The sequence below is a fragment of the Acanthopagrus latus genome, chromosome 17, assembly GCF_904848185.1.
Source record: "Acanthopagrus latus isolate v.2019 chromosome 17, fAcaLat1.1, whole genome shotgun sequence".
NCBI classification, from domain to species: domain Eukaryota; kingdom Metazoa; phylum Chordata; class Actinopteri; order Spariformes; family Sparidae; genus Acanthopagrus; species Acanthopagrus latus.
Genome location: NC_051055.1, coordinates 10,266,205 through 10,294,146, shown reverse-complemented (window position 1 = coordinate 10,294,146; position 27,942 = coordinate 10,266,205). Strand labels below are relative to the sequence as shown.

At 41.6% G+C, this 27,942-nt stretch overlaps 2 protein-coding genes across 6 annotated transcripts in view; one reads left to right on the top strand and one right to left on the bottom strand.

Moving 5' to 3' along the window:
- Positions 1-158: 158 nt before the first annotated feature.
- Positions 159-14,482, top strand: ctnnb1 (catenin (cadherin-associated protein), beta 1). Of its 3 annotated transcripts, none has more exons than XM_037074551.1 (17): positions 160-326; positions 6,698-6,748; positions 7,539-7,763; positions 7,870-8,123; positions 8,227-8,465; positions 8,765-8,966; positions 9,098-9,242; positions 9,456-9,559; positions 9,815-9,949; positions 10,138-10,341; positions 10,907-11,065; positions 11,290-11,409; positions 11,649-11,799; positions 12,112-12,233; positions 12,391-12,451; positions 13,134-13,381; positions 13,688-14,482. In XM_037074551.1, the coding sequence occupies exons 2-16, from the start codon at positions 6,736-6,738 to the stop codon at positions 13,343-13,345; spliced, it is 2,346 nt and encodes a 781-aa protein (XP_036930446.1). In that variant the 5' UTR covers positions 160-326; positions 6,698-6,735; the 3' UTR covers positions 13,346-13,381; positions 13,688-14,482. The 3 variants fall into 3 exon arrangements, with proteins under 3 accessions (XP_036930447.1, XP_036930446.1, XP_036930445.1); XM_037074550.1 differs by having other exon boundaries at positions 7,518-7,763; XM_037074552.1 differs by lacking the exon at positions 13,134-13,381 and having other exon boundaries at positions 159-326; positions 7,518-7,763.
- A 1,538-nt stretch (positions 14,483-16,020) lies between these two features.
- ulk4 (unc-51 like kinase 4) overlaps positions 16,021-27,942 on the bottom strand; it is a 73,815-nt gene continuing 61,893 nt past the window's right edge. For 2 of the 3 annotated variants that reach the window (XM_037074083.1, XM_037074086.1), the window contains 3 exons: positions 25,893-26,087; positions 21,266-21,354; positions 16,021-16,272 (listed from right to left, as the gene is read on the bottom strand). In XM_037074083.1, the coding sequence (XP_036929978.1) occupies positions 16,212-16,272; positions 21,266-21,354; positions 25,893-26,087 (345 nt within the window). In that variant the 3' untranslated portion in view covers positions 16,021-16,211. Of the gene's footprint in view, positions 16,273-21,265; positions 21,355-25,892; positions 26,088-27,942 lie in introns of those variants that run through there. The other variant, XM_037074084.1, reaches the window with a different exon arrangement.

Sequence of the window (27,942 nt, the reverse complement as noted above, 5' to 3'; positions counted from 1 at the left end):
GGAATCGTTATAGTAGGTAACTATATGTGGAGAGGCATGAGAGTGGCACGAATTAAAGATTGATCCTGATTTTAGTTTCTATTTTATTCGAGCGCACGGCAGGATACGTGACCACTAGAGTTGTGCTCCGGTCTATATAAATGCGCCGCCATCTTACATTTTTCAGTCTCCGCTGTTCCGGCCAAGTTACTACTGATTGACTGCGGAGGGAGTGGACGAGGGCTCCCCGCTGACGCTCGTCCTCACATTTTCCTCGACTTTTTTCCATTTCTGAGTGGGCTTTACTCTCCAGGACCCGAGTGGACGGACTTTCTGTGTTGACAAGGGTAGGCTTCAACATTCAAACTATCGGCTCCACTCAATTTCCCCCCTCTTTTCTTGTCGGGCTCTCCCTGAATGCCAGCAGGATTGGAGACGGTTGTTGTGTGCGGGCCGACCGGGGATGATGCTGCTGCTGCTGCTGCTGCTGCCGCTGCCGCTGCCGCAGCCAGCCAGCCAGCCAGCCAGCCAGCTGCTTTCACGGCAGATATTTGGGATATGTCAGCCACCGTCTAATTGGAACATACCTATTTTACCGACGAAACTCATTGCCTTTGTTATAGAACGAGGTTGGCGTTTACTTAAACAGTAGTGAACAGTTCGCAAACGTTAGATGTATCCGATGGATTTCATTGGCAGGCAATTTGTTGGAAACCTTTGGGAATGAGCGCTGATGTTGTCTCCTCACTTGTTTGAATAGTTAGCTAACCAAGGTTAGTTAGCTGAACTACTATTAGCCCTCTTGCTGCTGGTCACATTCCACCATTCTGACTCATGTTTGCCCGACTTGAGTTTCGCCTTTAGGTTGGTTGTTTTTGCAGTTGGTTTAGCTCAACAGACACTTAATATGGGGTGACGGTACGCATGGTGAAGCTCGGTGGCCATGTGAACCGCTTTACATTGTAAAACCCAGTTAGCAAACCTAAATTAACGTTAGCTAGCTCGTGAGAACCGTTGAAGTGCGGTCACGTAAGCGTCAACGTTTCATCCAAAGTTTAGTTGAAACTTCGTAAAGCCGAAAACGGCTGGAAAGTTAAGTGTTTAATTCAGCTCTTCGCTAGTAGCATCGTTTAAACGAATGTTGTTTTTTTTTGTTGTTGTTGAAGTAAGTTTATTCCAGGTAAAATATCTCATGAGAGCGTGTCTTCCTTTCGTCCTTTTAAACAAAGACCGACAAATTCCTCCCAGCCGTTGTGCCTTGGGAGGAAGACGAGGAGGAGCCAGAGTGTGAAATTTGAGTCAGTGGTGTTGGAGCAAGAAAGTCAGGGGCCGCCAGCAGCTGTGGGGGAGAGGAGAGGGGGTGCATCGCTCTATTATTTGGATAGTTTAGCTTTTGTAGATTTTTTTGTTTGTTATTTGTCAGATGTCATGTAGGTTGTTTACTTTTCCGTATAGTCACATTGCACAGGCAGAAATGTGTTTGTTTGCGGCCGTAGAGGGACAGGCGGGTACCTGCGGGGTGAAAAGTTGTTTGCCTGCTCTTCGCCATCCTGCCGATACAGAGAACAAGCTATATGATGGCGTCGATTAAAAACGCTGAACGTGGTTTCCTCGCACAATAAGACAGATTTTTCGTTTTACACGTCACTTTGTTTTGGCTTCATTGGAAAGAGCAAGTTTCTAAGAAGAGATGGAGAGATTAAACCGCGGCTGGAGGATGTTGACATTAGCGGCTACACATTTTCCCCCCATCACGGATTATAAACAATTTAAGAACATGTTTATATTATAATAATAAGACACAAGAGCATGGTCAACAATTTTAACAAACTTACTACTCTGAGATTTTCAGTTGTGGGTGTTTTAGAGCCACGATAGTAACTGCAGTATCTTTGAGTCACGGTTTGATTTACAAATTTCATTTCATTATACATTATATATATATATATATATATATATATATATATATATATATATATATATATATATATATATGTGTGTATGAATGAATGTGTTCTTGTTGTGAAATCACCTGAACACCAGATTACACAATGGAACAAAAAACAGAAATCTCGTCGGCAACATTCTAAACCGTGCGTTACAATTTTTAGGACGGAAGCGCGGGTGGAGGCTCCATCTGATACCGGTAGTGGTTTGAGGTTGTGACATGAGCCTTTTCTGTGTTATTGCCTTTTTCTCTATTATTGATTCATTGATGTGTATGATGTGCATTTCAATGGAAATTCGTATTCATCATATATGTCTTTTTTTATAGGAGGAAAGAATTCATCCCCTTGTTTAACTACAGGCTCAGTTGGTGTGTTTGATAAATGAATGGAAGTGTCATCATCTTGAAGGATTTCTGTGTGATTTCCTGCTAATCTCAATCCAAGCAACCGTGTGTTTTTCCATTTTTATATAGCTCGATCAAAAATGAGCAGAACAATGGAGAAGTCACGAGGATGATCATCATGTATGGAAGTTTCCTGGACGTTTCCTGGAGCTCCAGTGTCTCCACGGGCATCTGTCACTTTACTGTTGAGAGACACAGAGCAAACACTGCAGCGTCTACAGGCATTGAGCTCATTGTATTGTTGGCAGCCGGCAGTGAGTGCTGCTGACCCTGCACATTAGGTGGCTAGCACTGAACCCTGTGGCAGCTCCCGTCTCTGCTTGTGCCGATAATGCAGCTTGTTTGGGTCATTTACTCATATGGATGTATTGAACTAGTGTTTGTTTTTTGTTTTTTTGCTTGAGAGGAAATGGGCTGTGCGGGAGTTGAGATGGATGTAGCTCTTTGAAGTCTTGTTCTTTATACCCACCCCCTTACCCACACACTGTATATTTCCTCTAACAAATTAATTTTGTTATTTAAATGCTGCAGCATGCACGGAAAAAGACTGTAAAATTAAGCCACAGATGTCTGCAGGCCAAAAGGGTGAAATGTAATTTAGAGGAAGTGTGCTCATGCACTGTATTTTTTTTAATGGCAAAATAATGCTCTCTTCTTCACACAAAGTAAACCCTGAGGCTCACCTGAACTCACTTTGTGCCAGTCTGGCTCAAATTTGCTGACAGAATGGCTGTGTTTTCTCCTTCATTGAGAGGAAATGGGATTGGAGAGTTTAGATGTGCTTAGCTACTTTGAATTCCAGCCATGAATAAATGCATATGATTCAGTCTCCTGCAATTGAGCTATTGAAAGTTTTCCAGAAATTATAAAGGGAAGAGACAACATTTAAACTGCAGGATTTTTTTCTGTCACTGAATTTGTAATTGATATCTGTCACTGCCTGAAGGTGTTTTGAGCTGAGTTTACAGATTTCCTATTGGACTAAGAGGACTAACTGTGTTTGTAATTGATTTGAATCAGAACAGATCGGATTTGTTTTTTTTGTTTTTTTTTTAAATATTATATTATTCATATTATTTTTTTATAAGTCATACCTCTGTGTGTCAAGTTGAGCTTCATCCATCTCGGTCCATGGATGTTAGTTGTATTCGCTATGCCCTGAGCAGAGTCAGGCTAACGGTCTACACTAGTACCCTTGCCTCTTCTGTGAGGCAGCGTGAAAGCAATCCTTCTCTTAACAGAAATCACCTCATCTTCTGTTGCTTTGCATTTGTCATTCACACATTAACAAACTCTAGCTCCTGATATGAACAGCTTGTTGTTCTTCATTATATTCGGGCATAGAGACTAAAGTGCACTATTCCTGGATGTCCTGCTCTGTGCTGGAACAGTAAGCCTATCATTTGTGTGCTGTCCTGGAACAGCAGCGCTGTGATTACACTGCACTTCATAGAGCTTTGTGTGTCTGCGTGTACACACATTACTGAGTAATCTACCTTCACATTTGTGTGTGCCAAGAGTATAAAATACCTGTTTGATAGATAACTAGGAGCAGAGCTTCATATGATTTCCGTTTTCTCCACAGCTCCCCATGGGGGCACATACCTTGATTCAGCCCACACACTGCAGCCAAGACAACAATCTGACTCCGCTGACTGGTGTGTCACTCATTAGTCGTCTGGTTTCAGTTATATGGGTGTCAGCTGAACCAGGCACATTAGATTTCACATCTGGCTTCAAAGAAAGCTCTCATTCAGATATTTGTGGCCAGGCTGTGAGCCTCATAACTAGGAACTCTTACTGTGATGAGTTTTTTGTTTAAAGGATCAGAGTCTGACTTTATAGTAAAGCTGCCATTTGTGTCTCAATTGGAGAGCAGATTTTGCTTGTTTGCCCTTCAGAAAAACATTGGCTGAGTTTCCAAAGCCAGATGTAAAGAGCCACATTTTCCACCAGTGTAAAGGATAAATGGCTCCTCTGTGCACTTTGATTGAATGTTTGATTTGTATGCACCCTGGTATGAGGCATATGGCTCCCATTAGGGCAGGGCTAGGTTATGTGAGGGCAGGCCTGGAAAGCTTGGGAGGATGGCGTGTGAACAGTGAATTTCAGTTGGTGTGTTTGTGGTTAGAAACGGCAGTCTTGGAGCCTGACTCAAAATTGTGTTTTAATGACACAGCTGAGCTGGGGTGGTGTGGGTGCGAGAGGAGGAAAGAAGTCCAGTGCAGTAGTTTAGTTTAGCTCTTATGCATGTATTTGCATATTGACCTCCATTAACTCCATAAAAGTCCTACACATTAACTGGTAATCACGCCAGACAGATTATCACGATTCAGTATGCTTTTGTTTCTGACAATTGATAATTTGGAGCCTTTTGCAGGCTGGATAATTAAAGTCCCTAAAAAGCTATTTAAAAGATTTCAAGAAGTGCATCCTGTCTCTACTGACTTTTTTTTTTTTTTTTTTTTTTTTAAATCTCAGAAACCACTGAGGTGAGCTTTTACAGAAACAATCAAGGTGAACACATCACATAGGACAGCTTGTTGAGTCGGTAGCTATGGTTGATGTGTCTGAAGCGGACAGATTTAGTACTGTGGGGTAACATTTCCTCTCAGTATGTTAATCAAAAGTTGGCTCACACTCCAAGAAAGAGAATGTTTTTGGATGTCACTCAGATTTCATTATCTAAAATCAAAATTCAGTGTGCCTGTCTGAATGATCACACAGGACAATGAAATATCAAATTATACTTGTCATTAAAAAAAACACAAAAAAAACACATTTCTTTCAGAGCCCCAAAAGTGAAGTTGCCGATGTCACTTCATCTTACCACAGTACTAGCCCTCATACCCGTTGTGTCGAGCCTTGGGGCAAGAAGATGCTATTCAGAATTTGAATACGTTAACTTTCCACAGGGACAAAAAATCCACCACACAGCAGTTTTTTATAAGAGAAAAGTTGATTTTGAGCAATATTAGCTCATAGGTTGTTGAAGAGTCTTTTAGTTTCGGACTGTTGGTTGAACAAGAAAAGCAGTTGAAGATATTGCTTTGTGATTGTAATAGGCTAAATGATTAATTGCAAACATAATTGGCAGATCAACAATGAAAATGGTCATTATTTTTGACCCCACTTGCTGACTCAATGTTGGAATTAAAAGTTTCTAGGCTTAATAGGTTTTAGCCCATAGTACTGCGATGTCTCAGGCATGAACAGCATGCTGATGTTTGAACAGCTGATGTTTCCTTTTTGTCATAATAGAAATACACAAATTTCACTGACAGTATGTTGGTTTAATGCCTTTTCTTAAATGAATATGGGCACAACATTCACATAGAGCTCAGGTAAATTGTTTTGGTTTTTTTGTTCTTTGAAAGTGTGGTTTTGTGTATTTTCATATGTGCTGTAGATTATCTAGAACCAACATACTGTGTCAGCAGGTCGGTGGTTTGAACCAGGTTAGTTCACTGGAGGAAAGTCGGTCTTGTTGTGAGTCACCTCTACTTTCTTTACTGAGGTATGACTCAATTCATGGCTGTTTGGCTTCCATAACATTGTTTTGCTTCAGTGTTTGTTTAGTATTAAAACGTGTCCATACTGGTATGCCATGATTGAAAAGGATTTAGTCTGTGTTCCTGTAGGATCCTTCGAGGAATTACTGCTTATGTACTTTTTTTAAAGGGGTTTGTCGAAAGGATTTCCAATTGTGTGGACACACAGCCCCTGTTTCTGTGTCTCATTTTAACTGGGATTTTCTTAAGCATTTTCCCCATTTCCTGCCATCATGCTTTCCTGTCATAACATATCTTTGAGTATGAATTGAAAATACCATTGTTTCAAATTTACTTGTTTTTTTTTTCCTGAATTAATCCCCTCCCGTCCACTCTACCTCTCTCCTGCCATCACCAGTGTTTACTTTCCCGCAGAGTGTGGTTTCAGCTTCAAAGCCAGCACAGGAATGCATATGCCCTCCTCCCCCTCTTTTCTCTCCACCCAATGCTCCACTTCCCCTGTCCGTCCTCACCTAAATAGTGGCTAGCTGCTATGCTGAGTGTTGGCTTTGTGTGTGAACTGATGCTGTTTGCACGTCTGGCTGTAACAGAAGAGGAAATCCAAGGAGGGGAGGAGGCAGGAAAGGGAAAAAGTCACTGGTCTGGGCCGTTTGTTTTTTGGGCCCACATTGCTGTTCATTTCCAATGGTCTGTTTTTCTACCTTTTGCCTATGCTGTGTTCTGATTGTGTTAAAGTAAAATGGCTGACGTTGGACTGGCATTGAGCAGGGTAGAGGGTAGGAATGATGGACGGTGAGATTCCACTAAGACAGTTTGACTGACTGCTTTTTTTTCTTTTTTTTTCCTGTTTCAGATCAGGAAGCTGTGTCGGCCGTGGTTTGAGAAAGGAACATGGCTTCCCAAGGTGAGTTAATAGTTTTTAGACACACACACTCAAACTCCATACCTTGCTGCTCTCTGCAACTTCTACATCATCTGTCTGCATCACTCTCAACTTCTCACATACACATGCATGAGTAGTACATGGTGTGTTAAACTTTGCCGTAGCTCTTCTCCTAGTGTAGATTCATGTTCTCATTACAACAAAGTGAATTAGTTATTGATTTCAATTTGAAACTTGATGTCAAACTTTGTGCTTCACCAGACCTTCACTGGTAAATCACACATATCACTGAACTATGAAAATGGGGGAAAATAATGGAATGAGAAGCAGGTTAGAAATCAATTTGTTACAGTGTTAAAAAAAGGTTTTGTAGTTTGTACTTGGTGCTTCTAATAAAACTTACAAAAATAATAGTTGATTAAATGTTCTAGTATTGAAGGACTTGTATTGTATAAAGGCATCCGTTTGACATAAAATGGGACAGTTGTAATCAAATTTAAGATCTTTTTAAACTTTTGTAATAGTTTTTGAAATTTGACATTTCATTTTCATTCCTTGTCAGCTCATCTAAGTTAACTCCACATCATTCCTTAGAAATGAGAAACAGACAAACCTGTTTCTCTGCATTATGATACTGACATTTGTACATTTCATAGTACTGGTGGTAGTAGTAGTTTAATTATAGTAGTGTTTAAGTACATAATTGCACATGTTGAGCTCTGATTATACTTGTCTACTGCAAAGTAGACTAGACTGACTTTTCCCAGTTGTTTTTTTCCCTATTTTATAGATGTACTTTGTCTCTTTCCAGCTGATCTGATGGAGCTCGATATGGCCATGGAGCCGGACCGTAAGGCGGCAGTCAGTCACTGGCAGCAGCAGTCTTACCTGGATTCAGGCATCCATTCAGGGGCCACCACAACTGCTCCCTCCCTCAGTGGGAAGGGCAACCCTGAGGAAGATGATGTGGACAACCAGGTCATGTATGAGTGGGAACAGGGCTTCAACCAGAACTTCTCCCAGGAACAAGTACAGGGTATGTCAATAAGTCATTCTTTACTGCACAAAAACATCTTGCATATTCACGGCCCAAATAGCATCTCAAGTCCCAGTATAACAAACAATTCCTCTGTCTCCATTAGACATTGATGGTCAGTATGCCATGACTCGTGCACAGCGAGTGCGTGCGGCAATGTTTCCAGAGACTCTTGAGGAGGGTGTGCAGATCCCCTCCACACAGTATGACGCAGCAAACCCCACCAATGTTCAGAGGCTGGCAGAACCCTCGCAAATGCTGAAACATGCTGTGGTCAATCTGATCAACTACCAAGACGACGCTGAGCTGGCAACTAGAGCCATACCAGAACTCACCAAACTACTCAATGATGAGGACCAGGTAGTTACACAAGAAACCTTTGGCTCAACAATAGCTGTGTATTATTGTCCTATCTTTTTTTCCTACTATAACTGCCCAACATTTGTGTCTGTGTTCTGTCCAGGTTGTAGTAAACAAAGCGGCAGTGATGGTCCACCAGCTTTCAAAGAAAGAGGCTTCTCGCCACGCAATCATGCGCTCCCCTCAGATGGTGTCTGCTATTGTGAGGACCATGCAGAACACAAATGATGTGGAGACAGCTCGCTGCACCGCAGGAACACTACACAACCTGTCCCACCACAGAGAGGGTCTTCTGGCTATTTTCAAGTCTGGAGGAATCCCAGCTCTAGTTAAAATGCTTGGGTATGTGAAAGGAGGATGAATAGATGCTTCATATGGAAGTCTTTATTTCCTTGTTGTACTGTAACTCATAAGTACAGGAAACCAGAAATGACTGATAGGATGTTTTTAGTTTGTTACCCTTGACACACCAATCTATCTATTATGTTTAAAGAAACACGAAAATTATAATTGGCTGTTAATTCATCAGTGGCAGATAATGTGGAGAGGAAGGACCTCTGAGAGACCTGATCTAAAAGAAATGTAGTTCTGGTTATTTCCAAGTGGGGAAATGATCTAACGAGCTTTTGTTTGTTCTGCAGTTCACCAGTGGACTCTGTCCTGTTCTATGCCATTACCACCCTCCACAACCTCCTCTTGCACCAGGAAGGAGCCAAGATGGCTGTCCGTTTAGCTGGAGGTTTACAGAAAATGGTGGCTCTGCTCAACAAGACCAATGTCAAGTTCCTGGCCATCACAACTGACTGTCTCCAGATTCTGGCTTATGGAAACCAGGAAAGCAAGGTGAGGAGTAGGATAATACTGTTAAAACACACAGACATGTTCTTGTAGGTTAATTGGTCTCAGTTTTCTGTTTTGGCAAAGCCACTCCTAACCTAAGCCTTTCCCTTTTGGTTTGATCTCTTCTTGTGTAGTTGATAATCTTGGCCAGCGGAGGCCCCCAGGCGTTGGTCAACATCATGAGGACTTACACCTATGAAAAACTGTTGTGGACCACAAGCCGCGTTCTCAAAGTTCTGTCAGTCTGCTCCAGTAACAAGCCTGCCATTGTAGAAGCTGGTACGTTTGGTCTCATTCAAGGGCTCTGATATCCCTATACATACACCTTGTATTCATAAGTGAAGGTTTTTCTTTTGGCTCATTTCAAGTGCACTAATAATGGCAACCACTGTAATGAAAACAGATCTTGTATTTTGAAATGTCACATGATTTGTTCACACAGCATATGTAATGTCCCCCTTTTTTTCCCTCAATCTTTCTCCATATGCCCAGGAGGAATGCAGGCTCTGGGACTCCACCTTACAGACCCCAGTCAGAGACTGGTCCAGAATTGTCTCTGGACTCTCAGGAACTTATCTGATGCTGCCACCAAACAGGTGATGGACTGACCCATGGACCCACACCGTGTTTTTGTCAGTAAAAGGCAGTGATAATAATATTATAGACTCTGCAGACCTCTTGCTGTCCTTATTTAAATGCATTTCTCAGCAGAGTGACTTGACAGAAACACATTTAAATTAATACATTTAAACACGTTGAAATTTGTTGTTGTACAGGCATTCACTGTGCTTTTGATAGTGTGGACCCATTGTCCTTTATCTATGCTAACTTCACCCTTGTCTTTCTCTCAGGAGGGAATGGAGGGTCTGCTAGGAACTCTGGTGCAGCTGCTTGGCAGTGATGATATTAATGTGGTGACCTGTGCTGCGGGCATCCTGTCTAACCTGACCTGTAACAACTATAAGAACAAGATGATGGTCTGCCAGGTGAGTGCACACACAGTTGATGTACACTTAAATCAGTGTTGAAATTGGTCACTTAGTAAATTAGTTTCTGATTTCAAATACTGTGGGATCTTTTTTGGTCTGTTTTTTTTAATAAAGACTCACATTTTAACATTTTCCACTCAGTAAAACTGACTCGAACGATCTGCTATATCATTCATCCTCTGCAGGTTGGAGGTATTGAGGCTTTGGTTCGCACAGTGCTTCGGGCAGGAGACAGAGAAGACATCACCGAACCAGCTATCTGTGCCCTGCGTCACCTCACATCTCGACACCAGGATGCTGAGATGGCACAGAACGCTGTCAGACTGCACTATGGGCTGCCTGTGGTCGTCAAATTACTGCATCCGCCATCACACTGGCCACTCATTAAGGTACACTCACACACTGACTCACCAGCAGCAGTGAGGCAAATAAGCAGCTCCTCATGCTGGTGTTTCAGTGTTGAAAATCAGCTCACACTGACTGACTTAAATATAAATATTGGGCCAAACTGTTTTTTACTGCCAAGTATTACTTCAGTAGAAAAGTGTATTTGTCTACTAATTTACAGGCAGCTCATCTCCTTTAGGTTTTTGGGGACTTGCATGTGTTGAAAATACAGTGTCTCACTACTACAAACTCATTAAACCTGTAGCACATTGGGCTTGTTTTAGGCCCAGTTCAATGTAGAAGCTTCAAAATACACCAGAGTGAGTCCTAGTGTATTTGCACTGATGAAAACAGAAAATAAGCATTGGTCATAAGGTCAGACAAAGCTTTGACAGGACTTGTCAAATGATAAGATGTCTTGTAACAATGCATTTTAAAATCTTGTGACCATAAACGTATACCCCGGGCAAACGGCTTTTGGGTGTGGTTTTTTTAATCAGTTATATTTGATGGCTACATTAAGTTTTAAACTGGCATAACTGACGTGGAATTATCTTCATCCATCAGGCTACAGTCGGTCTGATCCGTAACCTGGCTCTGTGCCCTGCAAACCACGCTCCTCTGAGAGAGCAGGGAGCCATCCCCAGACTGGTTCAGCTGCTGGTCAGAGCACATCAAGACACACAGAGACGCACCAGCATGGGAGGCACACAGCAGCAGTTTGTGGTAAGAGAACACACGCACGCACAGCCACCCAGTGGTCAGCATAATTTAAACCTGACTTATAACTGATGTCACATTTAGTACTGAGCAGTTATACTGTTAATCACTTCAAAACAGTGAGATCAACAATCTCAATCTACAACATTCTGAGAAAGAGCCTATCATGGTGAGAGTTCTAAATGGCTCCATACAGTCTCAGCCTTAATATGGTTTTCATTTGTCAATAGGAGGGAGTTCGTATGGAGGAGATTGTGGAGGGCTGCACAGGAGCACTTCACATCCTGGCCAGAGATGTCCACAACAGAATAGTCATCAGAGGACTCAACACCATTCCACTCTTTGTACAGGTCAGAACAAAAAGCAACAGTTTCCCTCTGTTTTTTTAATTTCAAAGCGACTATAGATATCAAGTTTCTTCCAAAGTCACATTGAAGTAGTTTGGAAGAACACTGCCTACCTTAGTTGTTGCTCGGTGCTTGTAAGTTACATTTGATGTACCAACTTGTGTGAGAGAACTTGTATTCCTTGACTCTCACTTAAGTTTTCAAAGGAGTCTCTAAGCAATATTGTCTGTGTTTGTGTGCAGCTGTTGTATTCTCCCATCGAGAACATCCAGCGTGTAGCAGCAGGCGTCCTATGTGAGCTGGCTCAGGATAAAGAGGCTGCTGAGGCCATTGAGGCTGAGGGAGCCACCGCCCCACTCACAGAGCTATTGCACAGCCGCAACGAAGGAGTTGGTATGTTCACAAAATCACTCATTTACTGTGGTCATTCACATAATGACTACACTTGGGCCACACAGATGTTCAGAAGAGCCAGTCCAACTGAGAAATTAATGCTTATGATTGGATAAAACACTGGCTCTTGAAGATGATCAGTTTTGTACAGGTTTCTAGTGGTACACATTAATGCTGTAAGTGTAATCATGGCAGTATCTGACCTCTTATTTGTCTCTTCTCTATGATGGCAGTAGTAATTTATCTCTTTTTTTATTTTCACTTTGTAATGAGTTGTTTTGACCAACATGTCAACCGTCCCTCCTCTTCCAGCCACCTACGCTGCAGCAGTTTTGTTCCGTATGTCAGAGGACAAACCCCAGGACTACAAGAAACGCCTCTCTGTAGAACTCACCAGCTCTCTCTTCAGGACGGAACCAATGGCCTGGAATGAGGTAAGAAGCACTCTGCATCAATGGAAGTTGTTAATCAGTTCATTTGTACACAAAACACTCAGGTACTTGTGCATTGATGTTAACTTTCTAAGATGTAAATAAAGGTTGTGGACTGCCATCCCTTGCTCATCTGTATGTTGCGTGTGTTGCTCTGCAGACTGGAGACCTGGGTCTGGACATCGGAGCTCAAGGAGAGCCTCTGGGCTACAGACAGGAGGGTAAGTCACTTTTTCACCTCTTGCAGGCTGGGAGGCTCTCAGGAGAAACACGGGGCAATAAGGATGTCATAAATGTCAAAGCAGATAAGCTGCTGCAAAAAACATTTTTAGCTGATTCTTTTTTAATTTTTCTAATTGGCCATACAATTTCAAGTTAAAGTTCTTTCAAGTTGAGGATAGAGATTGATGTCCCTTTCTACTGCTGCTGTCACTCGGATTAACACAGAAACCTGACATCATATCGTCACAGTTGGCCATCTGAATGTTACGAGTGTAACAGACCTTGGACAATGTATTGATCAGTAGGCTAAGAGGTGACAGTTGGTGGGTGTTTTTTGTTATATCACTGCTCTCCATTCCTCCAGCTCGAACAGCTTTAATTGGCTCTTAGCCAGCCAAAAGAAAACAAAGACTTGAAGCTTCTCACTGCACTGCAGATGAATCTCTTAGTGAAACCAAACTGAACGGTGAACGGAGTTCAGCAGAATTCAGTTCACAGACCTGAACAGCTGCAGTTTGAAGTGATTGTTCTGTGTGCTGGAGGATAGACCGTGTGCTGTGTTGCTGTGTAGTGTCCTGTTTGAATGATCATACTACTGTGTGACCGCTTGGTTTGTTAACATGCTTCTAACAACAGCTCTGCTTCCCCTGCCTTCCCCCATCCACTCCTCCCTTACCCCAGACCCAAGCTACCGTTCCTTCCATTCGGGAGGTTATGGAGGGGATACGATGGGTATGGAGCCCATGATGGACCACGACCTTGGCGGCCACCACCCCGGCCAGGACTACCCCCCTGTAGAGGGGCTGCCTGACCTGGGACATGCCCAGGAACTGATAGAGGGCCTGCCACCTGGTGACTCCAACCAACTGGCCTGGTTTGATACCGACCTGTAAATACCAAGACCAACATTACACTACACTTTCTACTAGGTAAGAATATGAACACACTCAATAAGCCATTTGCTTGCTGAAATTAGAGCTGTTTTTTGGCCGAGCTGTGAAGTAAAAGCAGTGGGGAGGTCATCTGTCTGTGGGGGAGAGGAGAATGGGTTTACTTACTGTGGCTGCTGCATGTTCAGACTGCTCCTAATTGCAAAGTCGTGTGATGTGGTGTGTGTGATGTTACATGATGTTTGATCTGCGTGTGTGGTCTCAACCAACGCCTGTGCCCCGTCTCGTTCCCCTCATTCCTCCTTTCTTTTTCTTTTTTTAACTCCGTCTCTCCTCCCTTCGCAGCTGTATCATGTGATCTGGATGAGCCTGCATCGTGATTCGCCCATATGGAGGAGGCGGGGTTTCAGAAAGTGCCTGAAGACGACTCAACAACAGCAAGCAGAGTTTCCTGTCTATGGGAACTCCATTGGGACAAACAAGATTTAAGTGCGGTTCTGTTCTGGTCTCTCAGCCTGACGGAGGGCTGACTCTAATCCTGACATGACACAGATTTTGATCTCAACAGTTGATTTTTGAAAAACCCTTTTTATGTATTTGTTTCTCATTTTTACTTATTTTGGTTGTGTTAATTTTTTTATTCTGTTTTCCTCAAGTCTGTAATGGTACAAACTGATTCTAGCTTGCTTTTTTTCATTATTCTGAATTATGATACTCATCTCTTGTTTTTGCAGTCCCTTGTATTTTAAGTCTGATAGTGTTGAATTTTTTAGTGGTAATGCTCCATCAAAGTAAAGAATCTGATCACATTTTAAATGGTGTCCAAACACTAAAGTTAATCAGTTGAATTGTATTCTGATGATCAAGTGTAACATTGTGTAGCTTTTGTATAAAAAAAAACATGAATTGGAAATCATGGTCCAAATATCAAGCTATTTTCTTGCTTTAAAGGTGGACACTGATGTGTCTCAGCTGTTCCAAAGGTGGTGTAGCTGACCTAGCTGGATGGGTGTGGCTGTGAAAGGACAGGGGTGGAGGAGGGCTCTTATTGGTCTGCTGTTACTATGGGGTGGGGTAGTGGGAGGAGCTGGTTGCTGTAGCCTGCTGTGTTCTGAAACAATAAAATGGACTGTCATTTCACCTGGATGCCTCCAAGTCTCATTTCACCAACACCTGTCCAGGAGGACATGCATTACACAGCAACACCACACATTGTGTGACTAGAGCGTTTTGAATGAAGCCCACAGCCCTCTACAACAGAGCCCATGGGATATAGTAGAAATGTAAGTGATTACAAATGTGTTCTAATACTACCCATACTACCATAGGCCAGAAAGAGTTTTAGTGTGTCAAATGCCCTATACCAAAAATACCAGGATGTCCTACTGTATCCCCTCACATTTTGCAGTGTGCAAGCCAGAATGCAGCTGCAACATGTATTAAATGTAAAAACCCCAAATGGGTAATGGCATGTTTCTCTGTAAAACTAGGCTTGAATTCTCTGCTGTAAGACAGCTGAGTAAGGAGACCAGTGGGTATGTGCTGAGCACATTCCAGACCACAAGGATTTCAGATGACAACAGTGGTGTGACCCTCAGTTTTGCACCTCAAATGACAGTGTAGTAGTGAGGTGACAAAAACTGACGATCCACCAACTGTGAAAACAAGTGTCCACATCCACTTGCAGAGGTCATGCAGCTTGGTGGGGTGCCCGTTCAGTTCACTTCTCCTCCCCCAGAGAATTACAGTTATTATAACTTGGTGGATGTTATTACACAACTGATTAGCAACAGCTGTGTTTGCTGCAGCTTTAGTGAGATTAGTAAGATTTGCATACAAAATGAGAACCTGGAGTGAAGAACCAAAAGCCTGCAAGTGGTAAATGTGTGTTGGTTGGCCACCATTTTGTGTTTCTCCAGAGGACATGATGATGTCATGTGGAGGACAGCTGGGGTGGTTAGAGGGCATTTCCCAGGACTAAACACAGCCTTTGCAATAAGACCCATGACTTGCCTCACCTTCAACTATCCCTGACCTCATCCAGTCTCTCAACAACATACTTGGCACACCTGCTTTGATGCAGACAAGAAAATAGAGTAGTAGTAGTAGTAGGGAATAACCTCAGTCTTAACCTAAACTCATGACACTGGTTACTGCTGCAGCATGTTATCCAGTTAAATGGCATCATAATTACTGATAAAGAGAGCCATTCCATTGCATGGTGGCAGTGAAGTGAAAACATGACAGTGGCTGAGCAGCATGTGACTCAGAGCTGAAATCACTATCAGGCAAAGTCCAAATGTGTGATTCTGTCACATTACAGACATGCATGACACATATGATGGCAGATGAGTGGACCAATGAGTTAATGTCCCTGCATTAGTGCTGACTGGAGGTGTCTATGCAAACCCAAAGGCAAATGCTGTGATGCCTCTGACAGTCTAAATGAACTGCCATGCAGTAATCTGCTGCATTCTGGACACTGGATGGATGCTTGGATTGAGCTGTCAAATTATTTTAGTGGCAGAGCGGTATTTATTAATGTCATTGATCCAATTTGCACATTTGAACGAATCATGTGGAGAGCTACAATAAATATGAGCTCTGACACCAGATTCACTCATGTCTCAAAGCTTTTGGCGCTACGAAACTATAAATTAAAACAGTCCCAACATACATACATTCAGCCCAGTTTCTTTATATTCTTAAATGCACATTTTATTTCAAAACTGAAAACCTTTTTTAAGAACAGTCTTCTAAAATGATAAATCAGAAAAGATGTTACCTGACAACACAGACTACCAATCGTAATTGTCTTTAAAGTTCTGAAATGGTTCTGGTTTTCTTCAGGTTTGAAGATGAAATGCTTTTAGGATCCAGAGATCTCCTGGAGGATTTCAGCAGCCAGTGGAACCACATCGACATGACACCTGGGAGAGAGAAAAGAAATGTTATTCACCATATCAACCAATGTTTTTAGCTAGAGACTGGAAACACTGGCCCTAAATGTGCAAATGATTGGCCACCACACACACCACACTGTCCATGCTTCCATGCCAAGTGAGAATCTACGTCACATGCCCTGACAATTTATCTTACCTTGTTCCCTGTCTGCCTCTATACTGTCCTGTTTAATGAAGGTAACAATGCCATGCAATTGATAAAAAGATTCAGGCATTGTTTACAATTGTTTAAATTCATTTTTATAGCTCATCTCAGTCTTCCTAAAGCTCTGATGGGGCTCCACATTTTCTCACCTTTTTCTAAATACTCAATACGGAATTAATGTCAGTAATCCTTGCCAAACTACCCACCTGTACACCGTGAAATGGTTCAGTGTTGGCCAGACTGAAAAACAGTGATCATCAAGTGAGCACTAAAGCCATCTCTCTGGCCTATTACTATAACTATTCTGCACAGTGGCAGTGCAATCTGAAATCTAGATCATCCCCAACATCAGGCCTTTGACATATTCTGTGCACTCCTGAACTGGCAGATGTGCAGCTGTCTGGTTTTAGTTTCATCATCGTTATTTGTTGGAGACTGTGCGTGACACGCTGTCTGACCTACATAATGCAGACACAACCTGAACAAAAACCCACAGCTCAAAGGTCTCAGTGACCTGCATGCATGTAAACTGCACTGGTGACTCCAATTTGGCTGCTTGTTTGCCGAACCAGAGTCTCTCCATACTTCGAGGGCTCCTCATCATGTGTAACTGTTGTGCTGTCTCAGTTCTATTATTGACCCAAGGATGCAGAGTCAATCCACTTTATCAACAAATTAGGTTAAAAGTAAACGCAAGGATGTAGCTATTGTCATGAAGTCCTGGTGAGGGTTGCTGAGGGGTGAAGACTGCCAGCTGTTTGTTGTAAGGGGAAGCTCGCTGTTGAAAATGGCTGCTGAGACTGCTGAGAGTCTATTTCTGTACTGTTGTTTCTTTGGTCAGTGGCCTCGTTGCGTTGGCTCATATTCATCTCAGTTCTCTAAAATGCTCCGATTCAGATTTCTGCTGTTGCCATGGAACAGCTATTATAGTTAATACTTGATAGATGTAACTGAGATCAAGTGCAAACATACATTTACAGTATAATACTGTGGCTTGGTGAACACGTCCAATGTGCATGGACCCTCCAGCTGTGTGTAATCTACCTCTCCTCTCTATCCCTCTCTTATCTCCCTCCCTCACCCTCCTCCCCTCCTCTCTCCCTCCCAGGTGTCTTTGAGGGCAGCCTGACAGCCAGGCCGGCAGAAGCCCATCCCCTTACTTGATTAAAACCTACATAATTAACCTAATTAACACAGCTCCCTGAGGCCCATGAAATCCTTGAAAGTTTGTGAATTTGGATAGCATAAATTGGATGCATAAAAGTTTTACACCAACTTTCACAGTGCCAAATTGACTCTCAGCAGCTGCACAGTATAGAGCGGAAAATGAAATAATTGGTTTTAGATTACAGTGAATGGCTATTACAGAATCACCATTCGCCTCACACTCGGCTTACACCAATATTGTTCTGTCGTTCACACTTTTTCATTTATAGTGGGGTTGTTTGTTTTTTTTAGGTTTACACATGACTTGTGAACAATAAACTCAATCAGCATTTTTGCTGGTAGGGAGCTTTTTATAGTGTATTTTATGAAGTTTTAGTTCAGTATAATTTAGTATCCCATGCACATTGTTTTTTTTTTTTTTTCGTACAAAGTAGTCTGAACTAATTTCTTCAGTATGTTTAACCAAACTAGATTCATCCCTCAGGCAACTGTGCTGTAGTTCCACTTCTGCCAGTGTGAGGTAACTGGTAGCTTGCAAAGTAGCTTCCCCAGCACTACCTATAGCAGAGGGGACTTAACTAGTGTTTCACACCCAACCCCCAGAGCAGAGCTTAAGTATCCCTCATAATGTTCCAGATGTGTCCTTTTAATTGGATTTCTTCACACCAGATGCAGTGATCCTAGAATTGTTTTTTTTTTGGGGGTACCAGTAACCCTGGTTGGGAATGACTGCACTTAACAAAAGGGACAAATATATGTTTAATGATCCAGGGACCAGCAGAGTGTTGTGCTGTTGTTAAGCAGTGACCTACTACTTCACAGTGAAGTTTTTAGGTATAAATGTTGGCATTTTGGTAAAATTTCTGAGAGAAGAATGACTGCAGGGGAGCTTCCTCAGCAGGTAGTATTGGAGTCTGCTGCTGATGGTTTCATGTTTGACTTATTGCTGCAATAAACTAAGGATCAGGTTTTGGGCCTCAAGGCTTTTCTTCAGGATGGAGGACTGTGAGTGACGCTCCTCCCCTCCCCCCCGTCTTCCACACTCGGTCAGGCTAGAGGGTTTGAAAAGGCATTCCTCAGGTTGCCATGGTACAGGCTGAATGACATCATTTGGGTTAGGATCTCAGCCCAGACCTCCCCTCTCCTCCCCACTCTTCTTCCGTCTCCTCTCTCTGCTCCAACTCCTCTCATCCTCTCAATTAAACCCCCCCTCCTCCGATCCCTTCCTCTTCTCTTCTCTCTCCTCATAACTCCTTTCATCTCCTGCCCTTTCTCCTAAAACCTCTGCACCCCTCCTCCTACCGCTAAACCAGTGGGAGTGTGCCAGTCTCAGCCACTTCAAAGGCTCGAGCTGATCTGTGCTTTCATCTGCCAGAGAGGGAGAGGAGAGAGAGGAGATGAGGAGAGAGGAGAGGAGAGGAGAAGTGGGAGAGAGAAAGAGGTGAAAAGGAAAGAAACTGAGGTAAAAGGAAAGAAAATGGAGGGGGAGAGAAGAGGAGAAATGGTTATAGAAAAGGAATGACCGAGGAGAAAAGAGGGGGAGTGGGAGGGCAGAGTAGGAGAGCCGCTATAGACAACAATACACCTTTATTATCGATCTGACAGGGTGTGTGTGTGTGTGTGATTGAGAGACAGAGGGTTTGTATATAGAAGAGGGTGAAAGCGCCTATTTGAGTGTATTCATTTTCTGTGTGTGTGTGTGAGTGAGTGTGTATCTGTGTTTGTGTGTGACAGGTCGCTGGTCTCATACATCAAGAGATCAAAGGAAGCAAGGGTGCCACAGCGACAAAACCCTTGGCTCAAAGAGGGAACACACATTCGGCCCGCATACTCATAAAAGGCAGCCAGATGCAAAGATACAGGTGCACACATGAACACACACACACACACACACACACACACACACACACACACACACACACACACACACACACACACTGCATTCCACAGTGATTTTTCTTTGCTAAGTGGGTAGTCAAAACAATTAGTCTGCTGTTTCCAGCACACTTTTAAGTATATCAGACCACACATGATTATTTTGCCTGATTCAATGTTTTACTGGATGAGTGTCTGAGATGTTGAGTGGACAAGACAGTTTCTTAAAAAAATTAGGGAGTATAATCCCTTTCAGCTTTAAGATTGATTCTGCTTTTCCAAAAGTTTTGATGTTATTTAAGTAAAACAGAAATTCATAATGCTAAGACTGAGAAGGTTTTAGAAAATGAACACGTTTGGAGCATGCCACAGGTAAGCAGGTTCACAGGTCAGGTGATAGTATCCTGATTGGGTGAAAGTGGCATCTATAAAAGGCTCAACAAGGATATGGTGAGGTGAAACACAATTTGGGCCAGAGAATACTTAAAACTGTCCTCAGTTTATCTGCATATGACTGCACTATGTTTCAATTTATGTCTCACACAGCATGCCAACATTTATGGAATTGGGGTTGTATATAAAGACATAATTCACTTATTGCAATTGCTTCCTTACTAAAGCATTATTTAAAAAGAAAAAAAAATCACAAAAACCAATATACAGTCAGTGTCCAAAGGATCATTAATACAACACTAGAAATGGCTTATTGTAGTGAAATGAACATTTACAGGAAAATGCTATGGTGTCAGTATACCAACTGCAAACTTCATCATCCCCGACATTGTGCTGGTGATAAAGAGTTGCTTTTTGTTGGGACCAGTCCAAAGAATAACTGTGTTGATCATGCTGTATAATCAGCATCTTGATATGCCACAACTGTCAGTTGGTTCAATTATTTTGGCAAAGAAGAAGTTTTCACTAACATGAATTTAAACAACATTTGTGTTCAAAACATTTTTCTGTGTGCGCAGAAAATCTTTTACTTCAACTGATGAAAAATGGGCACAACAATAGAAGTGTTTTGTTTTTGGCTGAGTATGTTTCAACTGTGTTTCTGGCTTTGCTGTGCATAACTTACATACGTCATTTAACGGAGAATCACAGTTGGAACAGTGTTTCCTGTTCCTGTTTTCTAGTGACTGAGGTTGAGATGATCTTGATTCAGAGATTTTTTTAATCATCTTAACATCTCCACACAAACCTCACTGACTCCAAAACTCATAAATCCTAGAAATAAGAAGCTTTACTTTACTTTGTAAAGTGCGTGAGGGTGAAGCAGGTCACATTTCCTGCCATTGATACTAAATCTCTAGAGACCCCCCAAAAAGATTTAGTTTTTAATATATGTATACGTTTTATCTCTGAGCCCTTTGTGAGGCATTAATCTGACACTTGTCCTTTCAGAAGCGCGAATCCTTTCAATTAACAACTAGAAAAAGATCAGTTTGACATGTGTAATGTAAAGACATGTTCAAACATGCATAAAAATAATAAGATGAAGGAAAGAGCTGAAGGAGACACAACAAAACCCAGAAAAGATTTGTTACTGCTATCCTTTGAGGTATAGGTTTGACACTGACATACACTGAGAGAAATGAGAGCCTTATATGAACAGCCATATATCTTAGTGACAGTTATTAGGAAGATTGTTATTATTTTGTCAATCTGACATCTATGCAACATGTTATATACATATGGAACAATAGTAGGAATATTTCCTAAAAAGCTGATATTTACATAACAGACAAACTTTTAAACAGCAGAAATGTGCACCTATTGGATGTAGTTATATCTTCCAGTAGACTCCTTAACCCGTCTCCTTCAGGACATTGTAACCAATCAGATCGCTCTGTAGTTTGCACCTGGAGAAAGAATGAGAGAAGAGGAACAAAGTGAGTGATACAGGACAAAGGTATGGTCATATTAGTCTTAAGTTCAGAGGCAGGGGTCATCACTTGACACAGGTTGTGATGATGTAGGTCTAACACAGGTAATACATACCGAGCAGTGTATGATAACACTGCTGCCACTTGTAGTGTGGCAGTGTAATATTGTAAAACCACTGAATAATGACCTCCATTTGGTTTTATATTTTTACCCCCTCTCTTTTTCAAGCTACTGGACTAATGAATCAGAGGATGAAGACAAGCACATATAACTATTGTTTGATCAAAGATAAGAAACCAATGATGATTTTTTTTGTACATTAAAAATACAATTTTCATGTTCTTTGTTATCTTTTCACAGTGCCACTCTAAATCATCCCATGCACCACTACATTATCAGAACCACTGATGTGAGTTATCATCACAGAATCACATTGCAAGTTAACCATGACCAACTGCTGAGTGACATCACACTCATTTGTCAATGCCATTTCAAGGTAAGTTGATCAAAGAACTCATTTGCCAGAAAGTGCCTTGAGTGCACACACACACACACACACACACTCACATTTTGAGTTTGAATTTTCACATGCTGAACTTGTTCACCTCTCTGGATTTAAGTATCCCTCTCCCTCCCTTCACTGAATTTCCTCACTGCATCAATTTGTTTCTTCTCTTTGTCATCCCTCTGTTTTTATTCCTGTCCCAACACGTCTCCCCGCACGCATCCAGGAACACCTGGTTCTCAGACCGCTGTGTGTGAGTGTGTTATGGAGGGTTACCACTTCAAAAGGGGGCTTCAAACTGATAACCAAGTTAAGTTCTGAGTTAAGACCCGATTTATAATCACAGTGATAGTTTGATGTGGAAATAAACAATAAAAACTTTTTTTTCAGTGTGTTTTTTCAGTGTGTCTTTAGGGTGTGTGTGTGTGTGACAGTGTACATTATGTGTGTGTGTGTGTGTGTGTGTGTGTGTGTGTGCATGTGTGCATTCATGTGTGACTGAGTGGATTTGTGTCTGTGTGTTTGGTGAACGTGTTGTCTCTGATCTCCGGTGACATCATCACCTCTGTCTCTGCGGCGACACAGCATGGTTGTTGCTAGGCAACGGGGTTAGGAAGAGACAAAGACGCTCCCCTCACTTGCTCACACTTCGCCTTCTCCATCAGGGTGAAGGGACATTGATGTGTGCTTGCCAACCAACCAACCACCCAACACACACACACACACACACCTACTTATCATCTCTTCTCCAACCCTGCTCTCTGCCATATCCTCACCCTCTCCACCCCCTTCATCCTCCTCTCTCCTCATCTCTTCCTGACCAACACCCTGACTTCATAAATCTTAATAGTCAAATGAGACACAAATAGACATACAGAGTCTGACATGTGCTGCTGTCAGAACAGACATCGACTTCAAACAAGTGAAAATGTACCTGACAGTAGAGCAGAGGTAACACAGATCATGCATGAATTAGACATCACATATATGTATTTGTGTTTAAACTTTTGTGCAGATGTCTTGTCATAAACACCCTCTAGCACCGATTCTTGGTCACATGACATAGTAGACTTGTTGACACTGAATGTGTTTAATTCATGTGTTTTCATTCGTGTCTGACCGATATGGTCACACTTCAAACACACTTAGCCAGCTCACCACAGTCTCATTGAGCACTGCAGGTAAGAGATTGATGAGGGGATGAAGGATAAATAAATATCCTTGTTGGCGACTCAAACATGTAGAAAGGTCACAATAATTGGAAGTAATATGCTTTGACATTTTGGAGACTCACGCTGAGATATTTCAGCCTCTGGAGATGTGAGAGGAAGAAGCTGCTAGACACAACAGTGAGATTAACATGCAGTATAAGGAGAAACTCAGGACAGCGTTGACAAAAAATATCTAAACATTCTGCCTTACATCACAGATCTTTGTGCACAATTTACATAAAAATAATACATATTAATGATCATTATTTCTGCTGGCCATGTTAACATCACAGTATTATGGGTTTTTGTGTGTGAGAAAGGGACGAAATCACTGAGCACAGTGCATTTTATGTTGCCAGAGGCAACAGAGTCTGAAAAAGGTTGAACACAGACAAATCAAACTGCTGTAGAAGAAAAACTAAATGCTTATTTCTCGGACAACTTCTTCCGAATCCCTTTGCTTTTAATTAGCATTCCCTATTTGGGTCTTTCTAAGTTGTGTGTGTTGAAAAAAAAAGAGAAGTTGAAAATTTCACTAATTCGGACTTGATTCATTCTCCCTCTCTCCTCCTTTCAGTTTCCAAGCTATTAGCAGGATCTTTGATTGAGATTAACAGAGCCCTGAAATCAATGAAAGATAATTAAAAAGCCTTTGTTGAAGGGCAGGCACTCGTCTGGGTGTGTAGGTGTGTGTTGGAGAGAGAATGTGTGAGTCATTGTGTTTCTGCGAAGAAGTGTGTGTTGTGGATAATAAATGTCTGTTGCATTCTTTCAAAGGTGCACACTGTTCTCTGCCAAGTGATTGGCCCACCGATAATGAAATTCAAGAAAAAAACTCAACGTAGCAAATGGTTATAAGATGGTGATTTTTGTTTTCTTTTACTTTTAAAACTGTTTTTTTTTTTCCTTGAGCTACTAGACTATAGTATTACAGCAGTTCTCGATGGAACTTCAACATGTAAATCTTCTAAATTAATTATCACGTGCATTGATGTAAATAACTAAATGTTCAGACTGGTACATGGGTATTCTGTTGAGCAAATAAATTAGTTCTGCTTTTAGCACTGAGCTGCTTAGTGACTCATCCACGAGGTATGAGGAAATGGCTGAAACACACACAGTTTTGTCTGTGTTGCTCAGGGTGGTGTGCAGGACAGATAATATGCACCTCCATGTTACTGTAGCTCTTAGCACAGGGGGTAAAGAAGGAATTTTCACAAGAGGACAAATTTGCTACAACAGACAGAAAAAGGGAAAAAGGAAGTCTGTGAGTGGGTGTGTGAGACAGAGTTTGTGTGTGGGTGGTTCAGGTGGCTGGAACTAATTAGTGAGAGGAGAAATCAAAAATACACATATGCGCTCTCTCTCTCTCTCTCTCTCTCTCTCACACACACACACACAACAACTACAAATGTAAAGTAGCTCTCAGGCACAGCATTCAGTCAGATCATATGATCTTGGGGTGACAGCTGACCTTCTGTCCCACGTACAGAAACTATTTCATGACCCTGCAGCCTAGCCAAAACATTAGGAATGCATTTTACATAATTCATAGAGGTCTACAGAAAAATCAGCCAATTTTTTAAACTGGTACTGTTGACTTTTTAAGATGTATTTTCACTTGACTGCCCTGAACAACCCTGCCCCTTTTTTCCAGACCTGTCCAAATTAATACTGGACAATACTGCAAAGACCTGGATTAAAATCAGTGACTCAATTTTTTAAATGACTTCCTCCAGGTATTTTACCACAAAAACTTTTGTATGGTTACGTTTATCTAGTCAACATGCTCCCATCATTGTTTCACTGCCTGAGAGAGGATGCAATGATGATGGTGCAATTGATCGTGTCAGTGAAATGCTCTACTTCAACTTTCCCCAATACTACATAAACAGCACACAGTTTTCTGATTTAGCACTGTGTGGGCACTAGGCGTAAATCTTGTATCGCAGAATCATCCAATATAAATTCATTTCCAGGGAAAGCTAGGCTGCAGAATGTATACTGAATATTTGACTGTTTCACAACTGGTTTTGTCTGTGGAACTGTGGCAGCAGTTCAGTTAACTTTTATATTGGACAAGTAGTTAAATTTCCAATAGAAAGGACAGCACAAATCATTTTAATTTCTATCAGAATTAGTGAATTATCGCACTGTTGATTTATTGTTGAGTTTTTCAGCTGAGGCAAGAAACTGCCACCTTGTTAACACCTACCTAATACTGGTGAATGATAGATGCAGCTGTTTCAGGTTACTCCATGTCACCACAATGAGCAAATATTACTTAGTACAACTGGAGAGAAGAAGCTTCACTAAATCTCCACCTACTTTACTGCAGTGTGCTCTCTTTCGAGTCAGCCGTCTTTGGCCTGTACTACAAATCATTTTGACTATCAGACAAAATTGGACAGACACTCGAACAGAGAGTGACAGGCAGATACAAACCAACACTTTTTCTCCCGCTCTGGTTTGCTCCCTCTGTCAGTCTAGTTGTGGTGAAACTACACTCTATTTTCAGAGCAGCAGCACAGCAGGGCTGTCTATCTGAGTGTGTGTGTGTGTCTGCACTGAGTCTGTTTCCATTATTCCAATATTTTCACTCTGCAGTGGCGGCTGTTAATATTTCAACCCCCAAAATACAAGCAAACACAAGATTCTTGAATAATACAGAGGTATTCGGAGTGCTTCAGTGCTGAGCTATGACCCATAAAGGCACCTGAAAAGGGACAGACAGAGACCAAAAGTGGATATCTGATGAAATGTCAGACAAGCAAAGTTGTCTATGTACTGTACTCACCAGTCGTTTGATGATCCTAAGTGTTGTGCGTTGGATTCGGGGGGTCTCTGTGTGTATGTGTGTGCGCAGCACATGGGAAAAGCTTTGCAAACAGGAAGGTGACAGACAGTCGTAACCCTCTCCTCCATACAGCTGAACCAGAAGAGACAAACATTGAATAGACTCCTCCCAAACCTCCTGGTTTTCAGCTGACAGCTACAAGGAGAGAAAATTAGCGAATAAATGGAACAGTCGAATAAATCCATGCACCATGATTCTGTTTACAACACTATGGGTACAATGGGTCATGGGCTGAAATTAAGGATGCACATTATTGGATTTTTATCTGATATGCTGATATTTTCCAACCCGTTACAGTAAATGCGCATTTTTTCCAGAAACTGCAGAGAACATCAAGTCAGACAAACTCTACTTTTCCAAATGTGCACATTCACTGAGCAAAATAACAAAAACTACTTAGTTAACAATTTGCGTAGCATGCATATAATTAAAGCCTCTTGCCTGTCATATCAGTGCAAATGTTCATTCTGGGCTGAGGCTGATATTTAATCTTAAAGTCTTTATGTACATATATATTATCAAGCATCCCTAGCATAAATTAAGGACTGACTGAATTCTCCTTCTCCTTCCAGGTGGTAAAGTACACACAGGTTAGTATGTCTACAATGGGTGATTAAAAAGACACCCAGAAAATCCTTGGTATACATTTACTGAGCATTAGTAATATTGCTGAAGTGAGAAGTTTGCACAAAGGATACTAAAAGACCACAACACCAACCCCAGCCAAAGTCTGTCCATCTTCTGCCATCTGACAAAAGATACAGAGGTGTCTGCTGCCGTATCACCCGACTACGGAGCAGTTTCTTTGAAACTCATATTTTGTTCTCAATCCTGGTGTAAAATAATACATGACCTTTTTAAATCTTTAACCTTTAAAGTTCAAATTCAAGAATAATTCTTATCAATATTAATAAGAACAGCTTTTTATTAAAAACAGATGTTTTGTATCTTTGTAATCATAACACAAAGAATAGTGTGAAGTCATTTGCTGTATTTGGATAGATCAATTCACTTGGAGGCTGAATGTGCCACAGAAGCTTTCACAATCAATGTTCATTGTAAACCCAGAGCAAGATTGCGCCTGGTAACTGAGCTTTGCCAAAGTTACTAATTTAATGCACTGAGTAAATCATAATATGTGACCATTACAATGATTAGCTTATTCCTTTTCAGAACTGTATTCTTTTGGCACAAGCTATTTTTGCAGTCTTAATGGTATTAGATTCAAGGATCATATTGACGCTCCTGCTCTCTCTATCCCACTGATCTCCCATGGGGCAAAGGGGGCTGCCTAGAGGCCGGGGGTGTGTCAGCTGTCCCTTCAACCCTCTTACACACAAACACACACACAGACGCCCACCCAACTCTCAGTGTGTCAAGGATAAGTAAAAACCTCTATTGTGTCCTTCGAGACCTCCTCTTCTCCTCCTCCCACTCATCCCTCCTTCCTTTAAGTCTTCAATTTCCCAGGACGCCTCATAGCACCTTCTCTCTTTTGCATGAATTCTCTCAATCTTTCTTGCCTGTGAATCTTATAAATCTTCCTCTCGTCTCTTCTTCGACTCCTGACCTCCTCTTATTCCTCTACATCCCTGTTTTCATTTTGAAATCATGTTTAATCTTTAAATGTATAGTAAGCTGCAGAAGGCAGGAGACAAAGGCCGATATTCATCAAGTAAATAACCTTTTTTTATTTTGAGTTATTTTGCACCACATATCCATTTAATATTTGTTTTAAGTGATTATTCAGCGCTCAGTTGTGTGTATAGAGGCAAAAGTTGTGGCTGTATAAATGGCTACTGCAAAACAGTTCCATATTTCCCTCAGCAGAATGGTCCAAACTGTCCCCACTCTTATCTTCCTGTTTTTCAGACTGCAGTGTGTTTTCTGCTGGCACTTTATAATAACTGTGGTATATGTACTTCAGTAAACTGGAAATAATCATCTACATTAAACAGATGACAAATTTGCAAGAAGCATAGTGATTTTA